This window comes from Aegilops tauschii, chromosome 1 (assembly GCF_002575655.3).
Source record: "Aegilops tauschii subsp. strangulata cultivar AL8/78 chromosome 1, Aet v6.0, whole genome shotgun sequence".
Lineage (NCBI taxonomy): Eukaryota > Viridiplantae > Streptophyta > Magnoliopsida > Poales > Poaceae > Aegilops > Aegilops tauschii.
This window is the reverse complement of record NC_053035.3, coordinates 485,293,593-485,319,309: the sequence shown is the minus strand read 5'-3', so window position 1 is coordinate 485,319,309 and position 25,717 is coordinate 485,293,593. Positions and strand designations below refer to the sequence as shown.

At 51.5% G+C, this 25,717-nt stretch overlaps 1 protein-coding gene across 1 annotated transcript; it reads left to right on the top strand.

Annotated features, from left to right (window-relative positions):
- Positions 1 to 5,832: 5,832 nt before the first annotated feature.
- On the top strand, positions 5,833 to 6,516 carry LOC141021823 (uncharacterized). Its single transcript, XM_073497682.1, has one exon. It carries the CDS (start codon positions 5,833 to 5,835, stop codon positions 6,514 to 6,516), a length of 684 nt encoding a protein of 227 aa, XP_073353783.1.
- The last annotated feature ends 19,201 nt before the right edge of the window (positions 6,517 to 25,717 follow it).

The following is a 25,717-nucleotide window of genomic DNA, read 5'->3' as shown; positions in this document are numbered from 1 at the left end:
TATATTTACACAAAAGGCCTTCGAAAGGCCGGCGTTCAACATAGTTTGAATACACCCCCAGTGGGTGGAACTGCGCAAACTTAACAAATATTGTTCAAAGAGTAATAAACAGGAAATCAAAGACGGCGGATCAGGCCAAAGGTGCAACAAGCGAGCCGGGCAGGTTAGTGGAGACGGCAGTGTTGGCTGGAGATCATCACCGGCTGCAGGCGGCGCGCTCGCACACGCCTCATTGCTGGAGGCACGATCAAGCTGAGGCTGGCCGGTCGCTCCATCGTCTGGCACGGCGTCTTCACCATCCTCTCCCTCCTCCTCTCCGCCCTCGTCACTGGAGTCGATCTCCTCCGCCGAGTCTTCACAATCTGCTGGGTTCAGCCCAAACCACTCCTCCGGCTGAGCAACGCCGTCATCATTCACCTCAGGGGCAAAGGCACTGGTGTCGGTGTAGTCGGCGATCGCCGAAGCACGCTGGATGATAGCCGGCCGCACCGCCTCCAGCTCTTCATTGGCCTCCTGCCACCAGGTGGTCAGCTGGGCCAAATCCAGCGCCCGCCTGGCGCCTGACCAAGCTATAGAAGCCTTCCAGGCCTCGAAGCAGCCAACCGCTACCTCCAGCCAGTCGGCAGTCCGACTGGGGGTACAGGGAACCACCTCGCCGGGCCAGAGGGCGGCCAGCACTTGCGCCCCAACGCACTGAAGACGGCGGAGCATGCGGTGAGCCTGCTGGAGGCCGGCTTGGATCGCCAGAAGCTGCTCCTCAAGCGACCGGCGAGCATCCGGCGCAATCTCAGCTCCAGCCTGCCTTTGCGCGTCGCGGCGGGCCTCGATGACTTGGTTGGCGGCAACGGAGTAACCAGGGAAGTACTCTGCGCAAGAGAAGAAAGGAAGAAAACACAAGGTCAGAAAATGGACCAAATGGCAGGCGGCAAGCAAAGGGACGAACAAGAAGGCAGCCTACCGTCAACCAAATCTTCGATCCAGCCGTAGCCGTCGCTCAGCGCTTGCCTTGCCTCAACCCAGCTCGCCGCCTCGGTCTCGTATTCGGCTTGAAGGGCGGCCTCGCTGTCCTGCGCCACCTTCAGGGCCGCCTTGTGGCTCTCCTCCTGGTCGGCCAGCTTCTTGACCAAGCGGTCACGCTCCTGGGCCAAGGCGTTGCACTCGACTTCCTTGGCGCGTAGGGCGGTCTGGGCCCCACCCAACTGCTCCCTCAGGTCGGCATTGGCCTCTGCAGATATGGTAAAGAAAAGAAAAAAGGCAATAAGAAAGAAGTCGCGAGGGAAGATCCGGCCCGACTGCTCAGCAGTCGGCCCGAATATCGGGGACTACACCAAGTGGGTGCGCTGACGCGCCCCCACGTGAGATAAAAGACGAAGCACTCACTCCGGCTCTTGGTCAGATCAATGGTCTTCTGGTTCAGCTCCCGGACCTGGGAGTTGAAGGTAGCCGCGCAGAGGTTGTGATAATCCTGCAAATAGGACAGAGGAGCAAATAAGAGCAAGATAGCAATCAAATTCTACTAAGAAGTTCCAAGTCGCCTGCTCAGCAGCCGACTCGGAACTCGGGGACTACACCCATTGGGTGCGCTGACGCGCCCCCACGGAAGAAATCGAGAACAAGAAACAAAAAAGCGGGAAGACTCACCCGAATGGCCGTCCGCGTCACGAGGAACTCTTGAGTATACTGTTTTAGCACGGTGGCTTGGGATTGAAGCCGGTTCCGGACTTCTTGCGCCCCCACGTTCAACATGGTCGTCCCACCACCCGGCGTCCACTCCGGCGAGCTGGCGCTGGCCGCCTCCAGATCCTGGGCCAACGAGCTAAAGCCTGCAGCCTTCTGCAGGTCCGGCGCCAAAGTCGCCTTCCCTGCGCGATGGCGCGATGGCGACCGGACCACAAGGTCTGTCCTCGCGGCCGGCTCGCCTCCATCCGGTTGCACGGGCGGCGCGCTAGGCCGGCTGCCTTGGTCCGCCGTAGTCGGCGATGGCGGTGCCGCCTCCCTCTCCGGGACGACGATGTCGCCCTCCTCCCTCTCCACCGCCAGCTGGTCGCCGCCGGCTTCCTCCGGCGTGGGCACCGGGATCTCGGGCGCCACAGCGCGAAGGAGGACGACAAGCAGCGGAGGCCGGTTGCGCAGGGCCTCCGCCGCCCTCTCCGCGGATGCGGCCTCCGCCTGAGCCTTGGCCGCTGCGTCGGCTTGTGCCTCTGCCGACCTCTCCGTCGTCTCCTGCGCCGCCGTGGCAGCGGCCCCCCTCAGCTCCTCCGCCTCCCGCTCCTCTCGCGCCTCCCGCGCATTCCGCTCCGTCGCCGCTTGAAGCTCGGCACGGGGGTCCATGCGGCGGGCGCTTCCAGAACCTCCCGCCGCTCCAACCACGGAGGCGGCAGCGGTCCACTCAAGAGAAAGCGGAGCCCTGTATTTTTTAAGTCAAGACAAAGACTCGGAAGAATATCAACAAAAAAGAAGAAGGAATATGTGAGAGAATTGACACTTATGCCGAAACAATTTGTGGCTGCTTCACCACCTTGCGGAAGTGGGCAGCCTTCGCGGCCGCCTCGTCCCGCCTGGTCGCCGCCGCCGCGCTCTTGGGCTTCTTCGGCCGACTGCCGAATAGGCTCGGCGCGGCCCGGCGTTTCTGCGCGCCGCCTCGGACAGCCGGTGCGGCAGATGGGCCCGAGCCATGCTGATCGGACGCCGACTGGCGGCGCGGGACGACCTCCGCCTCGTCATCATCCGGCCAGTCGTCGAAGCTGGCTCCAAGCCCAAAGTCGCCTGCCTCGCTGCCTCCCCCCACGATGTCGTCGTCCAGAGCGGCCGCCCCCAAGTCGGGGTCATCCAAGTCGTGCATTGCCCGGTCGGGGAGATATTGGCGCTCCACCCCCGCTGCCCCGGCTACCGGTCGAAGGAGGGGGCTCTGTCAAGACAAGCCGACTGGTTAGAGTCGGCCAAGAGAAACTTGGTGACAAAAGTAAAGAAGAGAAGAAAAAGTAAGTTTACCATAGGTGGCGAATTGGCACGGGAATACGACTCCTTGCCAGATCGCCACACATCAGCGAGCTTGCAGTTCGCAAGGTAGTTCACCATGAGAGCTACCTCCGCATGAGGCATCTCCTTGGTACACAGCCGACTCGGATCGAGTTGGCCGCTCATTTGACAAATCATATGAGGACGGCCTTGGAGCGGGAGCACCCGGCGCGCCACGAAGGCGGCCAGCAGGTCGGGCCTGGTCAGGCCCTCCGACTGGACCATTACCCGGAGTCGCGCGATGGCGGCGGCTCCAGCAGGCGACAGTGTTCTGGCCCGATAGGACCATTGGGGCCACCTCCCAGCCGGCGGGCCGGCTGCATAAGCCGGCAAGTTGACGAAGTCGCCTTGCGGAGCGACGTTCTTCACATAGAAGTAGGATTTTTGCCAGAGCTTCACCGACTGGATCAGCGTGATGGGAGGAAAAGGGTTGTCGGCTACCGGCCTCCGCATCGCGATGAAGGCGCCACTCTGAGCCGGCACGCCCCTCATGGCGGTACCGAGCTTGGACTGGAAGAATTCCCCCCAGAGCTCGAGGGTGGGAAGGACGCCGAGGAAGCCCTCGCACAAGGTGACGAAGGCGGACAGCAGCACCACCGTGTTTGGAGTGAGGTGGTGCGGCTGGAGCTAGTAGAACTCGAGGAAGGAGCGGAAGAAGCCGCTCACAGGCAGGCCAAGGCCGCGCAGGCAGTGTGAGCGGAAGATCACCCGCTCGCCCTCCTCCAGCGCCGGCGAGATCTCCCTCTCCGGCGCAAGACGAACCTGCACATGATCCTTGCCAGGCAACCGCCGCGTCTTGCGGAGGAAGTTGATGTGGTCCTCGTGGACGTTGGAGCCGTCCCAGTCTCCGCCGCGCGACATGAGGGCAAGAAGCCGATGAAAAAGGCACGGCGATGGCGAAAGCACAGCCCCGCGGCGGCGAAGCTGCGGGGTAGTGCGAAGACTGGAGGGACGGCGCGGCAGCGAGGGGCTACGGCGATGAAGAAGAAGAAGAAGAAGAAGAAGAAGAAGGAGATGGCAGAGCGAGGGCGAGCGTGCGAGCGTCTGCCGCTACTCCTCCTCCCCCTATTTATAGCCTCGTGCGGCGAAGCCGAGGAGGCAAGGCGTGGGGGCGTGGGATTAACTGCGCCCACTCCCCCACGTCCCGCAAGTATTGCGCCCTAACGGCATGTGGAAACTGCCGTTGGAAGGCGAATGGCCCGTTTTGGGCCATAGAAGATCCACACCCGGGCCGAGGCGTGGAAGTGGCGGGCCCCGGCCTGCGGCGGCGTCCCATCACGAGCGTGGGCTGGCAGGCTCTCCCAGCCGGAGGGCGCCACGTGGTGCGCGGGCGGCAAGCGGCCGGCCCGCAACCAGGCGCGTGCACCAGCTGATTCCCGCCTTCAGATTTCGAAGCCTCACCAAGACGGCGCACCTGATCAAAGCCGGCTCCTAGCTGCTGGCTCCTCAAGATAGGAAGCCGCGAAGCCCAACCAGCTTCGGGGACTACTGTCAGAGTAAATGACCACGGGTACCCTAACCGACTCCCCTGGCTTTTCAAAAATTATCGGGCCGATCGAGCCGTCAAGCACCCAAAGCACAGGGCCGCCTTCCCCTTGCCGGCTATCTCACAGGCCGACTACTGGAAGGTGGCCTGACCCTGAAACCCTCACGAAGAAAGCCACAAGAAGACCGACTCCACGATGCCGGCCAAAAGAGGGCCGGCTCCCGGCAAGCGGCCAAAATTGCACCTTCAAGGACTACACCCACATAACATTGACAAGACGGGGCGTGGCTACAATAAAGTCTGCCACCCCCAAATCCCGGAGCACGCATGGCCACAGTGCACCGTACGGGTCGGCCATCCCCCGTCCGGTGCGGCACTGTAGCCATGTTGATCATGACGCCACCCACGACAGGCTGTCGGTACGCCCCGCGGGCGACGGGCCCCTTCAGCCAGAGAGACGCTCGAAGGCGGCCAAGCCCCCCTCCAGTCGGCCTGGGGTGTAGCCGGCTCCCAATAGCCGGCTATCTCACTCCCTCGAAGTATGTGCATCATTAAGGAGACAAGACGAGGTAAGGCTACAGTGAGGGTCTGCCGGACGGCGGCACTGTAGCCATGCATACCTCGGCAAAGCCCTCATCATCAGGGGCGAGGCTACAGTAACCAGCAGCCGGCGGGACCCACCAGTCGGCAGGCCCCAGCGGCCGGCGGAGAAGCCGGCGGGTACAGACACTGACGTCCTGGACCCACATCCAGCCAAATTACCATTATACCCCTAGGGGGTAGGCCTATGTAAACCCCCCAGGGCACCCATGCAAAGGGTTGATCTCTTATAGTTTTAGACACCACATAGAGAGAAGAGGAGAGCTAGCCTTGCCCTTCTTCCTCCTCTATCCAAACAGCTCAAGTAGCCACTTGTGTTGATCTAGTGATCATGCGGAGACACCGCAGAGCAGGACTAGGGGTATTATCTCCACGGAGAGCCCCGAACCTGGGTAAGATTCGCCGGCGTGCATGTCTTCTCCTTATCCCGTTTCCAGGCACCCGCGATGTCTTACTGGCTCCCACAATGATAAGCCACCCGTTGGCATATGTCGCACCTACCACCCGACACAACCGCACCACCAGGGAGATGAAACCACGATCTAGAACCCACGATGTGCACAACTGCATCGACAGTGAGATCGTGCACTCCTTTGCCGCTTCCCCGCCCTTAAATTTAGACTTCCGCCGCGGCCTTCTTACATAGAAACAACAGAAATCGCCATTGCTCTCCCACTCATTGTTCCCCACGAAAAACCTGGTTGCAGGAGGACCAACTGCTCCAGGGCATGGGATTGATCAAGGAATTCCTGGAGGTGCAGGCCCACGGCAACACCAAGTTGCACGTGATCCACACCAACGACTTGCACAAGCCGGCGACCACCATCGAGCAGTACGACCGACACCTCGAATTCGAGCGCCACAAGATCGTCGGAGTTGATGTGGAGTACACCAACGACGTTGGCAAAGATAAGAAACCAGCCCTCGTCCAGCTCTCTGTCGGCAACGATCATCCGGTGTTGCTCTTCCAACTGAGCTCCGCCGACAAGAACTGCACCAGGTTCGACAACTTCCTCGCCGACCCCAGATACACATTTGCTGGCTTCTCCATCGACGGCGACATAGAGATGCTCGGGCGCGTCGGACTAGAGATCGCCCACTTCGTCGACATCCAGAAGGAATGGAGGGTGCCTACAGCAACCAAGCCTCTGGACTCCCTTGGGGATGTCTCAGGCATCCTTGTCCACGACTACTACAACAACATGAAGAAGAAGCTCACCAAAGCAGAGCACCAGCGCTGGATGCGCATGCCCCTGTCCATGAGGCACATCGAGTATGCGGCAAAAGATGCTTACGCTGCGTACGAGATATGGAGCCGCCTCACCATCATCCAAGAAGGCCTCCGCCGGGCAAAACTCGAGAAGGAGCAGACCAAGAAGCGCGCAAGGTCCTGGGGCGACTACGACTACTGAAGCAGGTGGTCCCGGCCAAGAAAAGTAACTAGAAGATTGCTCATGCCATTCTAGATTTCCCGTTAGATTTGCTTTCTCTCAAGACTGCCGTTTGCTTGTTCTAAATTTAGATTTTCTTGTGTCCCAGTTAACCTTGTAGTTTGCTTCCAGTTTACATATCTTCTGAACAAGTTTATTTCCAGTGCAATGTTGCAGTTTTCTATTATTAGAATATATTGGCGTGAACTGAAAAATATAAACACAGTACAGATACTATACGATTAGCGTAACGCACAGAGCAGGTACACATAGCAATCCACAAAAATGACAAGCATGCACTGCACTAGTACCTTTGTGGACGCAGCATCGAAATGTAGGGACAACAATTACAGAATGCTCCTAAAAGCAGTGCACAATGTTCTAACAAACCATTGCACACACAAATATTAAAAATCGTTCGTATGGAACACTTTGGAAAAACATTTTGAATACAGAGGTAGTTAGGTGTTTATTCTCCTTGGAAAACATTGCTTACGCCCGTGACCCTCAGAGAAGAACACTACAGAGGCACGGTTGTCCGTCAATAACACCAACTACTTAAAACACCCACGAAGGCACTTCGGTGCCTCCACTCCTATGGAGACCGTGCCTAAATTGACTTCACGTCCGTTAATGAGGCCGAATGCCTTCGAAGACACATGAAACTCATAGGCCATGGCCCCCGCAATGAAAACGTGTCAATGAAAGCTTCTTGAAAACAGAGGCACACCTTCATGTGCTTGCATCACGATCCTTCGCGTCCCTACCTCCCTTAGAATCACGTCTGTGCCTCTAGTTCGTCGGGTAAAACCGTACCTCTGTCGTGCGTAACATGTTAAGAAAGTTGCTGACAACAAAAACATCAAAAAACCGAGCACTACGTCGACTCCGCTGGCACTAAACATGGCGTCATCGAAAACGCAGAGGCAGGAGCGTGCCTTACGGCTAGCTTCCGACGTATCGGGTCTATGAAGATTTACTTCCTTCTTAATATGTGTTGGGGATATTACCACTGGGCGTAAACCGGCCAGGAGAGGCCGGGTTAACCCCATAAGTAGTTCATCTGTATCTGAAGCCTATGAAGACAGACGGTGACCCTTCATGAAGGCCCAGGGCCCAAAGCCGGTTTAAGGCCTGTAGACACAAACCAGCATTGATATGTAAACTTGTGTTGTAAGATAGAGGTAGCAGAGACCGAGCCGGACACGATTATGAGCCGGCCTCGGAGTCTGTAAACCGACGGGCGTCAACCCATGTATATAAGGAGATGACCTGGCGGCGGTTCAGGAACAACAGACAACACCTCGAGACTCAAACAAAGCGTATTCGCTCCCTGGTCATCGAAACCCCATCAATTCCATCACAACTAGACGTAGGCTTTTACCTTCACCGTAAGGGGCTGAACTAGTATAAAACTCTCTTGCGTCCCTTGTCCGCTTTAACCCCTTTAAGCTAACCCGTAGCGATGGCTCCTCGACTAAGTCCTTTCTCTAGGACATCTGCCGTGACAAAACCACGACAGTTGGCTATCGCACGATGGTTTCAAGTTCTTGGAGGGTAACTTCGAAGGACTCAAGGGTTACGCTGTGGGCCGGATGACCAAAAGTCGTCACGGCAAGCTCTACATCGACGATGCAGGCTGGGGCCCCGAGGCCGGCTCACTCGAGTATGGGTACCGGGTCCCCTTTGGTGGCATACACGTCTTCATTGGCAAGATCGGCGAAACGGGCCCTGAGCCGGACATCTGCACCGACCTCGTCGAGACGGCTCAGCGTGCGAGATCTGCCCGGGTCAAGCCTGTCATGAAGCGTGCCTTCGTGGGAGTTATCCATGGAGGGGGATCCGAGGATAGATCAGAATCTGGTGGTGAGACCATCGTTTATTCCGGTGCTGAGTCATCGACCGGAGAGACCGAGTCGTTATATCAGTTACAAGATGGCCGGATTGGGGGCTGTTCCGATGGTGACAGTATTCCAGACCCCTTTGATGTGACAAACCGGGTTGCGATTTTCATGTCCGACACGCAACCGGCGCTCCACTCTTCGACCGCAGCGGCGATGATTTCCGGATCAGCAGCGGCGGCAGCAGCCGGGGCAGGAGGCCCTGTGCAACCACCAGCTCAGGTTCTATCTGATTTGTTTGACGCGTTGGCAACGCTGATGGCGGAGGTTAACCCGGCGGATCAGGATGCACACAATGCGGAAATCGCGAAAGTGAAAGATCAGATCACCTAGGCCAAAGCCTACTTAGCAGCTGAGGATACCAGGATAGCCGCGGAGCGGGCCGCTTTGGATGCACAAGCTTACCGGATTATGCTGGATCAGAGTGCGTCGAATAAAGTCCTGAAGAGGAGGCACCGATCTCGCCTGCCGCCGGTTTATGACGCTAGAAATCTCTTTAATACCCAGGAGCAGGGACTAGTAATCCGCCGGTGGTAAACCGGATGGAGGCACCAGGGCAGGAGCGCCAGTTCAGCCACGTTTGGTGGATCCGCATCGTCAGGACAATATGTGGCACCGCATGTCCCCACGCCACCGGGTCATTATTCTAACCCGATGGACAACATTGTCGCTGCCGCTTCACGGCTGGCGGCCATCCCGATCGAAGGCGATTCTCCAGCGGCAGTCGAGACGCGTCGGGTTAAGGAGCTTCTTCAGACAGCCTTGATTCAACAGGAGGCTTATTCGTATAGTCGCGATCGGATTCATTCCACTTCCCGTCCAAGCAGGAGTTACAGCAGGCTTATGGATGAACCGGCAGTGTCAAGCAATGCGCGGAACCGTGATCAGCCCCGTGGTAATAACCCGGCGGGTGGTGCTGGTGATGCTCAGGGGGTGGTGAACCGGGCTCGGGCATGCAGAGAGGCCGAGTTAGCGGCGCAGCATCAAGCCCGTCAGCTTACTCCGGTTCGTCCAACCACATCAGTGGAACAAGGAGTTACCTCTAGTTCCTTGGAAGTGCCATGTCTTGTCCCAGCGTTACGCAATGTGCGCCTGCCCAAGGATTTCAAGGGCCCGCGCAAGGTGCCGAATTACACCGCCGATTTCACTACAAAAAAAGACACATCCGTGACATTTTGGGCCGAACGAAATTTTTTTCTGTCATACATATGACACTTCTACGACAATAATTGTGACAAAACCCGGTATCATCATAGATGTGGTGGGCTCCTACTTCTATGACAAAAAATCATGACAGAAAATGGGCTTTTCGTCCTGGGCGGGCCGGAGACGCAGCTGCATGACATTCTTTGGGCCGTCCATGACAGAAAAAACCGTGGTAGAAGTGAGGGGGAGGAAAATTTCGGGGAGTTCCCGGTTACGGTGGGAGGTCGGAGGCCGAGCGATGCGCGTTTCTCTCGTACACGTACGCGCGTGTGTGCGAGGCGTTGGCTCTAACTGAACCCGAGCGAGGCGTTGGGCTCTAACTGAACCCGAGCGATTGCACTGCAGGCTACGCGTTACTGAACCCGAGCGATTGATCGATGGCTGTTAACTGAACCCGATCGAGCGATTCCTTCGCTACTGCTGCTAACTGAAGCCGATCGATTGGATGAACAGTGAGCGTTGCGGGGGGGGGGGGGTTGGATGAACAGTGAGCGGTGGGGTTGCCTCTGGATGAACAGGACCCCGTGGTGTGGAGGGCTGGATGAACAGTAGACGGTGGAGGGGTGCCCGTGGAGGGGTGGTTGAACAGGACCCCATGGTGTGGAGGGCTGGATGAACAGTAGACGGTGGAGGGGTGGTTGAACAGTAGCCGGTGGAGTAGCGCGCGGTGGAGGCTGGATGAACAGGAGCCCATGGAGGCTGGAGGAGGTCGACGGTAGCCCGTGGAGGCTGGAGGAGATCAACGGTGGAGATGAACAGTATCCCGTGGAGTCCCGTTTTGCGGTACGCCACACCCCTCCCGATGAACAGGACCCCCATTTCGACCGTAGGAGGTCCGTTTCATCCGTTTTGCGGTACGCCAGACCCCTCCCGATCAACAGGACCCCCTTTTCGACCGTAGGAGGCCTGTTTCGTCCGTTTTGCGGTACGCCACACCCCTCCCGATCAACAGGACCCCCATTTCGACCATAGGAGGTCCGTTTCCTCCGTTTTGCGGTACGCCACACCCCTCCCGATCAACAGGACCCCGTTCCGAACGTAGGAGGTCTGTTTCCTCCGTTTTGCGGTACGCTAGGCCTCGTTTCCATCGCATGTTCCGTCCAAGCCCTCCCGATGAACACGACCACGCATTCCGTTCCGACCCAGCCGGTTGGCTCCCACGCGTTCCGTTGCCTCCCCATGAACACGACGCATTCCGTTGCCTCCCCATGAACACGACGCATTCCATTGCCTCCCCATGAACACGACGACAACGTTGTTTCTCCGTTCCGACCCAGCCATGTCCACGAGCCCTGGCCGTACGTATGCGTGAGTAGGCGTTCGAGACCCCGCCCGTATGTACACATACGTGGCCGTATTTTCTTTCTTGCACCCCGGCCATTGTACGTACATGTACATGCTACGTGCGCGCCTCTACATCCACCAGTATATATGTACATACACGTTCGCTACCAGAATAACAACGCTACGTACGCTTTGACCAGGTGGGTCCCGACTGTCAGGCACTTCCTTGCGTGCGAAGATGTAACTGGTGGGTCCCAGCAGTCAGGGGGGAAACTTTTTTTCATGAAATACGGTGGCCCGTCCGGTGGGTCCCCGCTTTCAGGTGGAGGAATAATTATTTTGCACGTAATAAGGAGGCACTTCCTTGCTGCGGTCATGGACCCAGCTGTCAGCCTCTCCACGTACAGTCCACGTCCGATGGAAGCCGTTCCTTGACCATGTTGACCACGCCGCGCCGAGAGCACCAGGGCGGTGGACGACGGCGAGGCCTAGGAAGGGGACGACGCGGAGCCAGGGAAGACGCGGAAGTGGATGCCCACATGTAGAGGAGTACGAGGGTTCACTGGTTCGCTGCGGTGTGAGGCTGCCGTCGCCGCAGAATAACAGGGGGTGTGGGTGAGTAGAGTGATGGCCTGGCCAGTGGTGGGAGTAGTAGGGGGCGGTGAGGCCTCCGCCGCATCGCAGCCAGCCACGGGAGGCAGGAGCACGAGGCACGACCGGCGCTGGTTTGGTCGGCTGGAGCAAGAAGACCAGAGGTTGAAGAAGCACTATGGCCGTTGGATGGACATCGTACGGTCACTCGAGCTAGAATCGTGCATATTGACTAAGTTGACAAAGCCCTCCGTCCCCGTCAACTTAGTAGGCCCACAAGTCAGCCTGCCACTAAACTGGGTCCCAGCTAACAGGGGGAGTATTCATTTTTTTTGTGCGTAATAAGGAGGCACTTCCTTGCGTGCGAAGATATAGCTGGTGGGTCCGAGCTGTTAGTGGCGGTAATGTTTTTTTCATGAAATACAGAGGCCCTTTCGGTGGGTCCCTGATGTCAGGTGGAGGAATCATTATTTTGCGCGTAATAAGAAGGCATTTCTTTGCGTGCGGCCGTGGACCCAGCTGTCGGCCTCTCCACGTACAGTCCACTTCAGATGCATGTCGGTCGTTGACCACGTTGACCAGGCCGCGCCGAAAGCACCGGGGCGGTGGCCGACGGCGAGGCCTAGGGAGAGAACAACACGGAGGCAGGGAAGACTCGGCAGTTGTTTCCCACGCGGAGGGGAGTACGACTGTACGCGGGTTTACTGGTTCGTCTGCCGTCGTCGGAGAATAACAGCAGGTGTGGGTGAGTAGAGGGATGGCTAGGCCAGCGATGGGAGTACGGTGGGGTGGTGAGGCCTGCGCGGCAGCAGATCCGGCCGCTGGGAGGAGGGAGCAGGCAGTCCCGCCGGCGCTTGTTTGAGCGGCTGGAGCAGGAAGAGCAGAGATTGAAGAAGCACGATGGCCGTTCGATGGCCATCCAACAGTCACTGCTTGTGCGTCAACCTTTTTTTTAGGAAAGTCTCAAATCTGTGAAAACAGCATACAACCCATCTGCCATTATTTCTAATAATTTTACAGCCCATTTGCTAATTATTAAGGTCTTTTTGGAGCCCATATTCTTTTTGTTAGCATTACAGCCCATATTGTGGCCACGGTTAAAAAATTATATGAAATTTTGCATATTTCGGTGCGGTCCGAACTGTTTTTAATCCCGAAATTTTGACTCCCATTCAAACTGATTTTAAAAATAAATGTATATCAATATAAAATCCAACAATTTCTCCACGCATAAAAATTAATGTAATTTAAAATCTCGAAATGAAAAAAAGTTATTTGAAACTAATTGCCGGTTTGATGTGTTTTAAAAATGGACATCCCATTTCTTATTACTGATGGGCCATTTTCTCGGCCAGCCGAATGAAAGCTCTCCTTGTCTTGAAAGATTTGCAGCCCAACAGGCCTGACAAAGCGACTTACTTGGCAAATCACAAAAAAACTGGGCTGTGGTCGTGGACCCAGCTGTCAGCCTCTCCACGTACAGTACTCTTTCGATGGAATGTCGTTGACCACGTTGACCATGCCGCGTCGAGAGCACCAAGGCGGTGGACGACGGCGAGGCCTAGGAAGGGGACGACGCGGAGCCGGGGAACACGCGGCAGTGGATGCCCACGCGGAGAGGAGTACGAGGGTTCACTGGTTCGGCTGCGGTGTGAGGCTGCCGTCGCCGCAGGGCCTGGCTAGCGGTGGGAGTAGTAGGGGGCGATGAGGCCTTAACGGCAGCACAGCCGGCCACTGGAGGCAGGAGCAGGCGGTCTCCCCGGCGCTGGTTTGGGCGGCTGGTGCAAGAAGAGCAGCGATTGAAGAAGCAGCAGGACCGTTCGATTCAAATCCAACGATTACTGCTGCTAGAATCGTTTCTTGACTAAGTTGACAAGCCCTGCATACGCGTCAACTTAGTAGGCCCACAGGTCAGCCTCCCAACCGGTGCGCTCCAGATGTCAGTGGGAGGAATCATTTTTTTCGTGTAATAAGGAGGTAGTTGATTGCGTGCGGCCAGGCCAGTGGAGGGGGTAGGGTGGGCCGGGGAAGCCTGCGCGGCATCACAGCGGCCACAAGAGGAGGGAGCAGGCAGTCCCGCCGGCGCTAGTTTAGGCGGCTGGAGCAGGAAGATCAGAGATTGAAGAAGCACGTCGTCCGTTGGATGGACATCCAACAGTCACTGCTGCTAGAATCGTGTGTTCACTGACAAAGCCTTGCGTAAACAAGTCAGCCTCGAAATCTGTGGCGTGTACAGCCCATTTGCTATTATTTTTATAATTTTTACTCATTTTCTAATTCATATGGAAATTATTGCAACCCGTTTTCCATTTTTAGCATTGCTGGCCATTTTCTGGTCAGTACCAGGGTCAAAAAATTAACTAAATATGTGGGAATTTTTGAAAATTCACAAATTTTTGCTGGGGAACGAAATATTCTTAATCGAAAAATTAATAGCCATACTAAAACAAATTTAAAAATAAATTAGTACTATGTCATGTTAAATCCAATGAAATACGTATAAGATATCAGTGAAGAACAAAAACAAAAAAAGAAACTTATATCCCATTTGCTATAATTTTTTTGGAATTTTCAACCCCTTTTGATATTACTTTTAACAGACATTGACCATACTCTTAAGCCAGGCCGGAATGCATCCCTCCTCGTCTTGAAAGATTTGCAGCCCAGTAATTCGGAGAAAACAAATAGGCCTAGCTTGGGTATTCTTCAAAAAGAAATACTGGGCTACCTATTTTCCCAAAGAACTGTTGCATGAGCATTTAGCTTTATTTATTTATTTATTTACTTATTTATGTTTAGGGGACTATGAGCATGTACCTGGGCCGGATTCATGTGAGAGCCTCCCTTCCAGTTAATTATGGGCTTCTCTATTGGGCCTTCATCAGTGGGCTGCATGTTATCAACAAGTGGAAAATGTGTTCCGTATGAAAAATAGTATGCGCTACGTACGGTACGGGGAACTAAAGGATCGAACCGTGCAACGACTTCCAAAACATTGTGTTTGTCGTTCTAACAACACATTTGTTCAACCAATAGACGAAATATACTACTGATTGTACATTGAAAACAGCAAGAGCAGCAACCAGGGCTGGGGGCGCAACAGAAGCAGTAAGCAGGCCAGAAGAGTGAAGACGCAGCTCTCTCTTCCAAACCAAACATCAGCCATCATTACAAAAGGGCTACCAAAAAAGAACAAGTGTATGCATCAAACTAAATAAAGATCCTACTACACCAAGTGTACGCATCTAACTAACTGGCTCAGTTAGACGTTACTATTTATTAAGCTGTGGAGATTGGCTGATGGCTTGAACTAGATGGGTGCCTGACGGGGGAAACTCCAGCCAGCAGGTCGAAGTCTGATACTTGCGACCCTCTCTCATACTTTGGGCCGCAGAGCGTGGCGGCACATATCAGGGTATGGTGCATGCAGAGACGCATGGTACGATGTGTACACACAGTTTGGCCTGATGAACGAAACCGCGCTGCCATCATGATCCTTGCCGTCGGTTATCTCCTAGTTAATCAGATAATTTAGTCCGACAAACAAAGAGCGTGTACCAAGGATACTTACCAGCCTCCAGTAAAAAATTCTTGAAGGCCCAGAGAAGCTGGGATCCTGCTCAAAGACCTTGCAGTGACTGTGTTTGTATTCCGCGAAACAACACGTCCGGTACGTGTGAACGATCATCAATCTTTCGCCGTCGTCTGATCGAGCCAGGAACCACCTGCAACTACCATGCCGCTTTTCTTTGGAAGGTTCTGGGATTAGGAAGAGTAGGGACACTAGGCGGCCTACAACATCATATCAAGTTGGAGTCAAATAAAAAAGGGCTCTTGATTTAGTCAATCTTAAGAACAGCATGTTATGAGCATGAATATTTTTTCAGCAAATGTTGACAGTAATATAAGCAAGCCATCATGATATCATAGGAAAGTACTCCCTCTGTCCCATAATATAAGAACATTTTTCAAGCTATGTAAGCTTGAAAAACGTTCTTATATTATGGGACGGAGGGAGTAACATACTGCTGTAACAGCCATTTGTAGCGATGACTGGAGTAGGCCAGCAATACGTCCAGCCATAGAAGGAGTCAACCGCGTAAATGAAGCCCTTGTGTTCAATGGCATCAGAGAACCATGGAGGATGTATGATCCTGCGATGGATGTGCAGATTTATCCACTTACCGCAGTGACCTGTCAGATAGGCGAGACCGCGGTTGAAGAACGCAATTAGCCTGAAGACTTTATAATTCACAGATCTTGTGGGCACTTGGCAGATTACAACCTTGAGCAAATCAAACTCGGTATCATGTTGGCTACTGTAAGATTCCGAGTATTCTGTGTCGCGGTGCCAAAGCAGTGCAGTGTTAATCGAAGGAAGGGGGATCAATCGCTGGGTATAGACCTCCACGAGCATCCAGCTGCCACGACCGTCGACGAGCACCATCCAAGATGTGTTCATGCCGACCCAGTACATACCGTTAATGTAGTTGAGGCTGACGGGGATCGGATCGCAGTCAAGGGGGTTGATGCTCGCCACCCTACGATCGTTATGTTGCGTGAGACGCCGTTTCTGAAGATCAGGCGGCATCAGCAAGCAAGGAGCTGGCTTAAAAAGCTCCGGCCTGAGGGCTTTGAGTAAATGGTACAGCCCCGACGAGCACGCGGCGAGCGGCATATTACTGAGATTGTCCACACGCGAAACAATGAGCTTGATTACCTCTGTGGGGAGCGAATTCCAGCCACTCTTTCGGCGGACGCTGCTCGGTTCTGCCATTGTTAGTGCTTGCGTTTCGGACGAGGGGGGGAGACACCTTAGCGGGGATGGAAGATTAGACGAGATTATGTGCGGACAAAGATGGAGAAGCGAATATGTGCTGCGGGAAGTGGACAGGTGATGATGACTACAGCACGCCGCTTGAGTTACGAGACACATACCAGCAGCGTAGGGTCATGTCGATGCCAGACAACTTTCTTGAGTGATCACAGTACTGGTACTCCCTATAGTGCTATGCCCTAACTCCCTATAGGACTCTGCTCTACTACTAGCACCGGAGGAGTAGTATATTCTAATCTAAAATAGTTACAAACTTCAATGCCCGAGCGTGGAACGACTACGAACCGTGCTCAAAGACCGTGTCTACGTGGTGTTTGGACATGGGCGATGTAGCGACCAGACCTCAGACGGTCAAGTCTCTGTGCATCAGTGTCATCCCTGGATCAGTAATGCTGACACGCACAGTACTCGAAGGATTTATAACAGAGTAGCAATCACACACTTATTACATCGAATGTCTCAAAAGAGAACTTAATACAATAAATATGGCTTAAGGCCATCTAAAAACGATAACAGCGGCAGACTTGGAAGATAGGCGAGTCCATCAACTCGAACGGCATCACTGAGTATAGAACCACGACCTAAGGCACCTTACTCGTCGTCTGAAAAGTCTGCAACATGAAACGTTGCAGCCCGAAAACGGGTTAGCACATGGAATATGCTGGCAATGTAACACATAGAGAGTAATGAACAGAATAATGCTATACTACATGCATATTTGGCTGGTGGAAAGCTCTATGGTTACAGTTTTGCGAAAAGCCAATTTTTTCCTACTGCAAAGGAATAAATTTTACTTAACTATCATGGTGGTTGTTAAACATTGAGAATGGGTGACACCATCTCAATCCCAATTAAGTTTGAACATTAATCCCAACAAAATTAATTAAAGTAACATGATGAGATTCACATGATAATCCAAGTACTAGATACTCAAGTTGTCCATAACCGGGGACACGGCTAACCATGATTGGTTTATACACTCTGCAGAGGTTTGCGCACTTTTCCCCACAAGACTCGATCTCCTCCGTTGGGATTCTCGCACTACATGATGTTTGAGAAACGGATGACCGAGACATAGTCTTTCAGAAGCGTTTGCACCATGCGATCGGGTAGACAGTACCACCTACAACCCCTACATCTGCTAGTCTACCACTGTAAGAGTTCACACAACTTAATCAACTATGCTAGAGCCCATAATAGCTTGTGGCTGCACACGGAAGTTTCTAGCATGAATAATCTCATGATCCCTTTGAGCCTGGGTGGCGGTCCATAAAAAAAACAGGCAATCGCTGGAATACCCAAGTGCCTCAATCCACCCAGATGTGTGTTTAAGTAGCCACCTTAAATTGAACCATTAATTAACAATCTCACATCTGTCATGGATACACTCACCCAATCCACGTCTACTAGCATAGCATAGCAATATAAGAAAACGTAGATGTAACTCCCAAGGGTTTGGTAATAAACAGGGCAATAGGTTCTACCTCATCAGCTACTTCCCAACCCACAATTTAATCGGATCCTAATAATGCAATTGTTTGAGGATTGATCTAATGCAATAAAACTGGGTATGAAAAGAGGTATGATCAAAGTGTTACTTGCCTTGCTGATGATCCGTGAAACCTAGGGATTCGAAGTAGCAAGCGGCGCACTCCGGGTACTCTATCGCAAATAAACAAGCATACAATAAGTACTCGTCTAATGCACAGGTAAAACTCAAATAAGAGATCCAACCAGAAAGTTCAACTTAAGAACTCCGGTTTGCAAAAAGAATCAAATCAAACGAAGCAACGAAAGTCAAACGGCGAAAGAAACAACTTTCGTTTACTAATCTGGACCTAAGTCAAATTTTACAGTAGCAAAAACTTGTTTGAGTTGGTTAAACAGAAAGAGGGTTTCGAGACGAAACTCTAGGCGCTTGAATCACCTGATTCCGACAAACGAGCGAAAAGTTAAACCAAAACGAAAAGCAGATCGGAAATCGCGATCAGAAATAATCGCGGAAAATCCGAGAAAAAGAAAAACCGACAAACAGTTTAACGAACGGACGTTCGTTAACTGTAACTAAACGATGAACACGTTCGTTAAAACGAACGAACGCGCGAACGCTCGCTAAATAAGAAGACCGAAAAAAACAAAACAAAACCGATCTAAAATAAAAACCTAGGGTTTTCTAAAAAAACTGAATCGGTTTTCTTCAGAAAACCGGGCGGCGGGCGGCTACCTCGGCTCGGGGCTCTGGCGGAGCGACGGGAGGCGGCGTGGGGCGGCGGGGCTGCGAGCGGCGGCGGCGGCGGCGACCTTGGGCGGCGGGGCGGCTCGGCGGTGGTGCGGCTCCGGCGGCGGGGCTGCGGGTTTGGTGGCGGGGTGAGGGGCGGCGGCGGCGGCTACTTAAGGAGGGGGGCGGCGCGGCTTGGGGAAGGGGGCGCCTCGGGAGGCGTGCTCCTCCCGGACTCGGGCGGCGGCGGCGGTCTCCGATCCGGAGACGGCGGCGGGAGGCAGTGGCGCGGGCGGGCCGGCCTAGTTCGGCTGGGCTTCGGCCCAGTCGGGCGCGCGGGAGTTTTTTTTTAAACAATTCCGCCAAAACTGAGAAAAATTCTAGAAAATAAAATAAAATTCTAAAAATGCCAAAATAAATTTTTCACCGTCTAAATAAAATATTTACAATGAGATGAACATTTTCTTGGCCCTAAAATGCAATTTTGAAAAACGTGCAATTTTCCTAGATTCAAATAAAATAGCAAAACTCCAAATAAAATAAGATTTGATTTTTTATTAAATCCTCAATATTTCTTATTTTTGGGAAAGTCATTTTATTCCCTCTCTCTTATTTTTATAAATGAAATAATTGAAGATAAAATAAATAAAATCAAATGATCCTATTTTCAAAATTTGAGAAAACCCAAATATGAAAATAACGAAATCCCCAACTCTCTCCGTGGGTCCTTGAGTTGCGTAGAATTTCTAGGATCAAACCCAAAAATGCAATAAAATAAGATATGCAATGATGATCTAATGTATAACATTCCAAATTGAAAATTTGGGATGTTACAAACCTACCCCCCTTAAGATGAATCTCGCCCTCGAGATTCGGGTTGGCTAGAAAATAGGTGAGGGTGGTCCTTTCGTAGATCTTCCTCTCGCTCCCAAGTGGCTTCATCCTCGGTATGGTGGCTCCACTGAACTTTGCAAAACTTGATAACCTTGCTGCGGGTGACTCGGCTGGCATACTCAAGAATCTTGACTGGTTTCTCCTCATTAGTCAAATCACTATCCAACTGAATCGCCTCCAGTGGCACTGTATCTCTCAGCGGTATATCAGCCATCTCTGCGTGGCACTTCTTCAACTAGGAAACGTGGAACACATCGTGAACTCCTGACAATCCTTCGGGTAATTCCAACTTGTAAGCAACTTCTCCCATACGCTCTAAAACTTTGTATGGTCCTACAAAACGTGGCGCTACCTTTCCCTTAACTCCAAAGCGCTAAACTCCCCGAAGTGGAGATACACGAAGATAAACTCTGTCTCCTTAGGTTTTGAATCCGCATAGCTCTTCTGTCTGGATTGGGCTACCTTGAGCCTATCGCGAATCAACTTCACCTTCTGTTCAGACTCCTTAATCAAATCTGGTCCAAACAACTGGCGGTCTCCAACTTCATCCCATAACAATGGTGTTCTACACCTCCTTCCGTACAAAGCTTCGAAAGGGGCCATCTTCAAACTGGATTGATAACTGTTGTTGTAAGAGAACTCTGCATATGGCAAGTTATCGTCCCAACTAGATCCATAATCTAGCGCAGAAGCTCTCAGCATGTCCTCCAGAATCTTATTGACACTCTCGGTCTGTCCATCTGTCTGTGGATGAAAGGCTGTACTAAATTCTAGCCTGGTACCCAAAGTTTCATGTAACTGATGCCAGAACTTTGAGGTAAACTGGGTTCCTCTATCTGATACAATGCTCCTCGGAACTCCATGCAGACATACGATTCTGGTCATGTATATCTTTGCCAACTTAGCACTGGTGTAAGTGGTCTTCACTAGGATGAAATGAGCTACCTTCGTCAAATGATCGACTACAACCCATATTGAGTCATAGCCTGAACGAGTCCTGGGCAATCCCGTGATAAAATCCATGCCTAGTTTATCCCACTTCCATTCGGGTATCGGCAATGGCTGTAGCAATCCTGCTGGCTTCTGATGCTCGGCCTTCACTCTCTGACATACATCACAAACTGCTACATACTCCGCAATATCCTTCTTCATTCCGATCCACCAGAAAGTATCCTTCAAATCCAAATACATCTTGGTATTTCCTGGGTGAATTGAATATGACGAGTCATGAGCCTCCTGCAGAATCAACTTCCTGATCTCCGGGTCATTAGGCACATAAATGCGGTCCTCAAACCATAAGGTATCATGCTCGTCCTCACGAAATCCCTTGGCTTTTCCTTTGCTCATCCTTTCCTTTATTCCGGCAATCTCCTTGTCTGTCTTCTGAGGTCCTCTGATCTTATCCATTAGAGTAGACTGTATCTCCAATGCTGGAACATAGCCTCTCGGAACTATTTCCAAACATAGCTCGCGAAGATCCTCGGCTAATTCCTTCGGTAACTCTCCGGTCATGAGTGTGTTGACATGGCTCTTGCGGCTCAACGCATCTGCTACTACGTTAGCCTTTCCGGGGTCATAATGCAATCTCATATCATAATCCTTTATGAGCTCCAACCATCTACTTTGCCTGAGATTCAACTCCTTCTGCGGGAAGATGTATTTCAAACTCTTGTGATCCGTGTACACCTCACAGTGGTTTCCGATGAGAAAATGTCTCCATGTCTTCAACGCATGTACTACGGCTGCTAACTCCAAATCATGCGTAGCGTAATTCATCTCATGGGGTTTAAGCTGTCGTGAAGCATATGAAACAACTCTTCCTTCCTGCATAAGCACTGCTCCAAGTCCTCGACGAGAAGCGTCGCAGTATACTTCATAATCCTTGCGCTGATCTGGCAGAATCAACACTGGTGATGTAACCAAACATTTCTTCAACTCTTGGAAACTAGCTTCACATTCCTCAGTCCAGTTGAACTTGGTGACCTTCTTCAACAGCTCCGTCATGGGCTTAGCAATCCTCGAGAAATTCTCAATGAATATCCGGTAGTATCCTGCAAGTCCAAGAAAACTCTGGATCTCTCCAACTAATGTGGGTGATTCCCAGTTTGTCACAATGTCGACTTTGGTGGGGTCTACTGCTATTCCTTCTCCGGATATAACATGTCCGAGGAATCCAACTTCCTTCAACCAAAACTCACATTTGCTGAACTTGGCATATAACTGATGTTCTCTAAGCTTCTCAAGTACCAAACGCAAATGTTCCTTATGCTCCTCTTCATTCTTGGAGTAGACCAAAAATATCATCAATGAACACCACGGCGAACTTATCCAAAAACTCCATAAACACCTTGTTCATCAGGTTCATGAAATAGGCAGGTGCATTAGTCAGACCAAATGACATAACAATATACTCGTACAACCCATACCTAGTGGTAAAAGCCGTCTTAGGTATATCCTGCTCTCGAATCTTCAACTGATGGTATCCTGACCGCAGATCGATCTTGGAAAATACCTTAGCTCCTTGTAAGCGGTCAAACAGATCATAGATCATCGGCAGTGGGTACTTGTTTTTGATGGTCACTTCATTCAGTCCTCGATAATCAACAACCATCCTTAACGATCCATCCTTCTTCTCCACTAGAAGCACTGGCGATCCCCAAGGTGAAGAACTTGGGCGAATATAGCCTTTATCCAGCAACTCCTTAATCTGCTTCTTAATCTCCTCCAAATCCTTTGCGGGCATCCTGTACGGTCTCTTAGATATTGTCCCTGTGCCTGGCAAAAGCTCAATCAAAAACTCAATGTCTCTATCCGGTGGCATGCCTGGCAACTCCTCTGGAAATACGTTAGGGAAATCCTTCACCACTGGTACTTCCTCCTGTAAAACTCCTGATAAAGAATTCACCTGAGTCCTCTTTGGCACATGCCGGGATACATACTTGATCCTTCTTCCTTCTGGGATGGTAAGCAAAATCGACTTACTAGCGCATTCAATGTTCCCTTCATACTTCGATAACCAATCCATGCCTAATATCACATCCAGTCCTTGCGATTCCAATACTATTAGGTCCGAGGGAAACACGTAGTTACCAATCCTTAATGGTAACCTATCACACCCTAGACTAGCCATATACTCTGCTCCTGGCGAGGTTACTAACATGGGTGACCTAAGGGCTTAGGTTGGCAATTTATACTTATCCACAAATTCCCTTGATATGTATGAATGCGATGCACCATTATCAAAAAGAACGAGTGCAGTAAATGACTTAACCAAAAACTTACCTATTACTGCATCTGGCTGGGCTTCAACCTCCTCCACACTAACGTGGTTCACATGTCCTTTGTTGAAAGGGTTGGGCTTCTTCCCAGAGCTTCCATTGCCATTTCCATTATTAGCATTAGGACACTCATTAGCATAATGTCCAGTCTTCTGGCACTTGTAGCAAGTGACTTGGCTCAGATCTCTCTTAGCTGGGGTCGATGGGTTGGTACGGTTCTGTCCGTTGCTTCCTCCATTCCCATTACCATTCTTGGGTACGCTATGGTTGTGCGAACCTCCTGCTCCATGGGTATGCTGAAAAGGTCCTCCCGAATTCGGGGTAAAACGTGGCTTCTGATGAGCTCCAGAATTGTACTTCCCTTGTCCATACTTCCTCTTGCGGCTTTCAATCTGCTGCTGCTTCCCTTCAATCATGAGAGCTCTATCTACCAACTCCTGGTAGTTGTTGAAGGTTGCTACCATCAACTGCATGCTCAGCTCATTAGTCAGCCCTTCCAGAAACTTCTCCTGCTTGGCTGCATCTGTAGCAACATCATCTGGGGCATACGTGCTAACTTACTAAAGTCCTCCACATACTGGCCTATGGTGCGTCCTCCTTGGCGTAAGTTGCGAAACTCACGCTTCTTCATGGCCATAGCTCCTGCTGAAACATGGGCAGTACGGAAAGCTTGTTGAAACTGGTCCCATGTGACAGTGTCCATGGGGTGAGTGGCTGTGTAATTCTCCCACCATGATGCTGCGGGTCCATCAAGCTGATGTGCGGCAAAACGCACTCTCTCCGCATCTGTGCATCCTGCAGTGGTCAACTCCCTTCCAACTTTGCGGAGCCAATCATCTGCAACAATCGGCTCGGTGCTACTGGAATACACCGGCGGATTTAGCCTCAAGAAACGGGTCAAATGATCAACAGGTGGTGGTGGTGGTGGGTTGTTGTTGTTGTTGTTGTTGCCTTGGTTTTGTACTAGTGCTTGCATCAAGACATTCTGCTGCTGAATCAACTGAGTGATCTCCGGTGGGAAAACAAATCCGGTGTCGCGTCTCGGAGGCATCTGATGGGTTTAGAAAATATGAGAATTTAGAATAGAATGAGGTCTAGAGAGAAAACACTACCCATATGCACATGAGACAAACACAATCAATATCACTCAAATCAATTCAAACAAGGCATACAATCGATCTAACTATCGTCACAAAGTGCTCGGACTATACTATATACATGGGGGAATAATATTACTGATTATGGTGGTCTACTAGAAATTTTGATCGGTCGAAGACTCCATGATATCTGCTCCAGCTTCATCAACAAAGTCATCTTCACTGGGGTCCGAGTCGGTGTCGTCGATGATGATGTAGTTATCCGGGCAAGCTCAATCATCGTCTTCTCCTCCTGGTGCTGGGTCTCCCATGAATACTCCCATCTTGTTTATCAGGTCATCATTCTTCTCCAACAACGTGGCGATCTCCTCCTCATATCCATCGCGCGTAGACTTGAGTTCTTCCTCCAACTCCGTGATCTTGGTCAATGCCTTCTTCAGATCTATCATGCATGTGCACATTTGGTTCTCCTGGAGACGAATGTGTTGGTTTAACTCCTGGATGAAAGCTGCAATTGATCTATCCTTCTTGGTGCTGATCATCTCCCATTGCTCATCTCGGCACCCACAAATATGGTAAATGGTATCCTTAAGCTCCTTGTGGTAAACTTCTCCAATGCGTCCCATGGTGATGTGGGCTGCCATGCTCTTTCCTAGACTCCAGGTTGGTGCATCAAAGGAAAACTCTATGGGCTCGGTGACGGGCATGAACGTCCTTCCTGGAACTTGAACTTGAATCATCCAACGCTCCTCTTCTGGTAGTGTGGCGTTGTAGGTTCCGGTGAAGCTTGGTATTCCGATGTTCAGGTATCTAGTGACTTCCTTCAAGTGGCGTCCAAAGGGTGTATCTTCATCTGGTTGCAGGAACTTGTTCCTGGCATCCGCCATCCTAAAAGAGTGGAAAATGGAGAGGAGTAAGAAATGAGAAGAGAATAGTGATCTAGGGTTTAAGCTTAGTGGTCGTGTCCTACAGTCAGCGTGTGCTCTGATACCATCTTGTAGCGACCAGACCTCAGACGGTCAAGTCTCTGTGCATCAGTGTCATCCCTGGATCAGTAATGCTGACACGCACAGTACTCGAAGGATTTATAACAGAGTAGCAATCACACACTTATTACATCGAATATCTCAAAAGAGAACTTAATACAATAAATATGGCTTAAGGCCATCTAAAAACGATAACAACGGAAGACTTGGAAGATAGGCGAGTCCATCAACTCGAACGGCATCACTGAGTATAGAACCACGACCTAAGGCACCTTACTCGTCGTCTGAAAAGTCTGCAACATGAAACGTTGCAGCCCGAAAATGGGTCAGCACATGGAATATGCTGGCAATGTAACACATAGAGAGTAATGAACAGAATAATGCTATACTACATGCATATTTGGCTGGTGGAAAGCTCTAGGGTTACAGTTTTGCGAAAAGCCAATTTTTTCCTATTGCAAAGGAATAAATTTTACTTAACTATCATGGTGGTTGTTAAACATTGAGAATGGGTGACACCATCTCAATCCCAATTAAGTTTCAACATTAATCCCAACAAAATTAATTAAAGTAACATGATGAGATTCACATGATAATCCAAGTACTAGATACTCAAGTTGTCCATAACCGGGGACACGGCTAACCATGATTAGTTTATACACTCTGCAGAGGTTTGCGCACTTTTCCCCACAAGGCTCGATCTCCTCTGTTGGGATTCTCGCACTACATGATGTTTGAGAAACGGATGACCGAGACATAGTCTTTCAGAAGCGTTTGCACCTTACGATCGGGTAGACAGTACCACCTACAACCCCTACATCTGCTAGTCTACCACTGTAAGAGTTCACACAGCTTAATCAACTATGCTAGAGCCCATAATAGCTTGTGGCT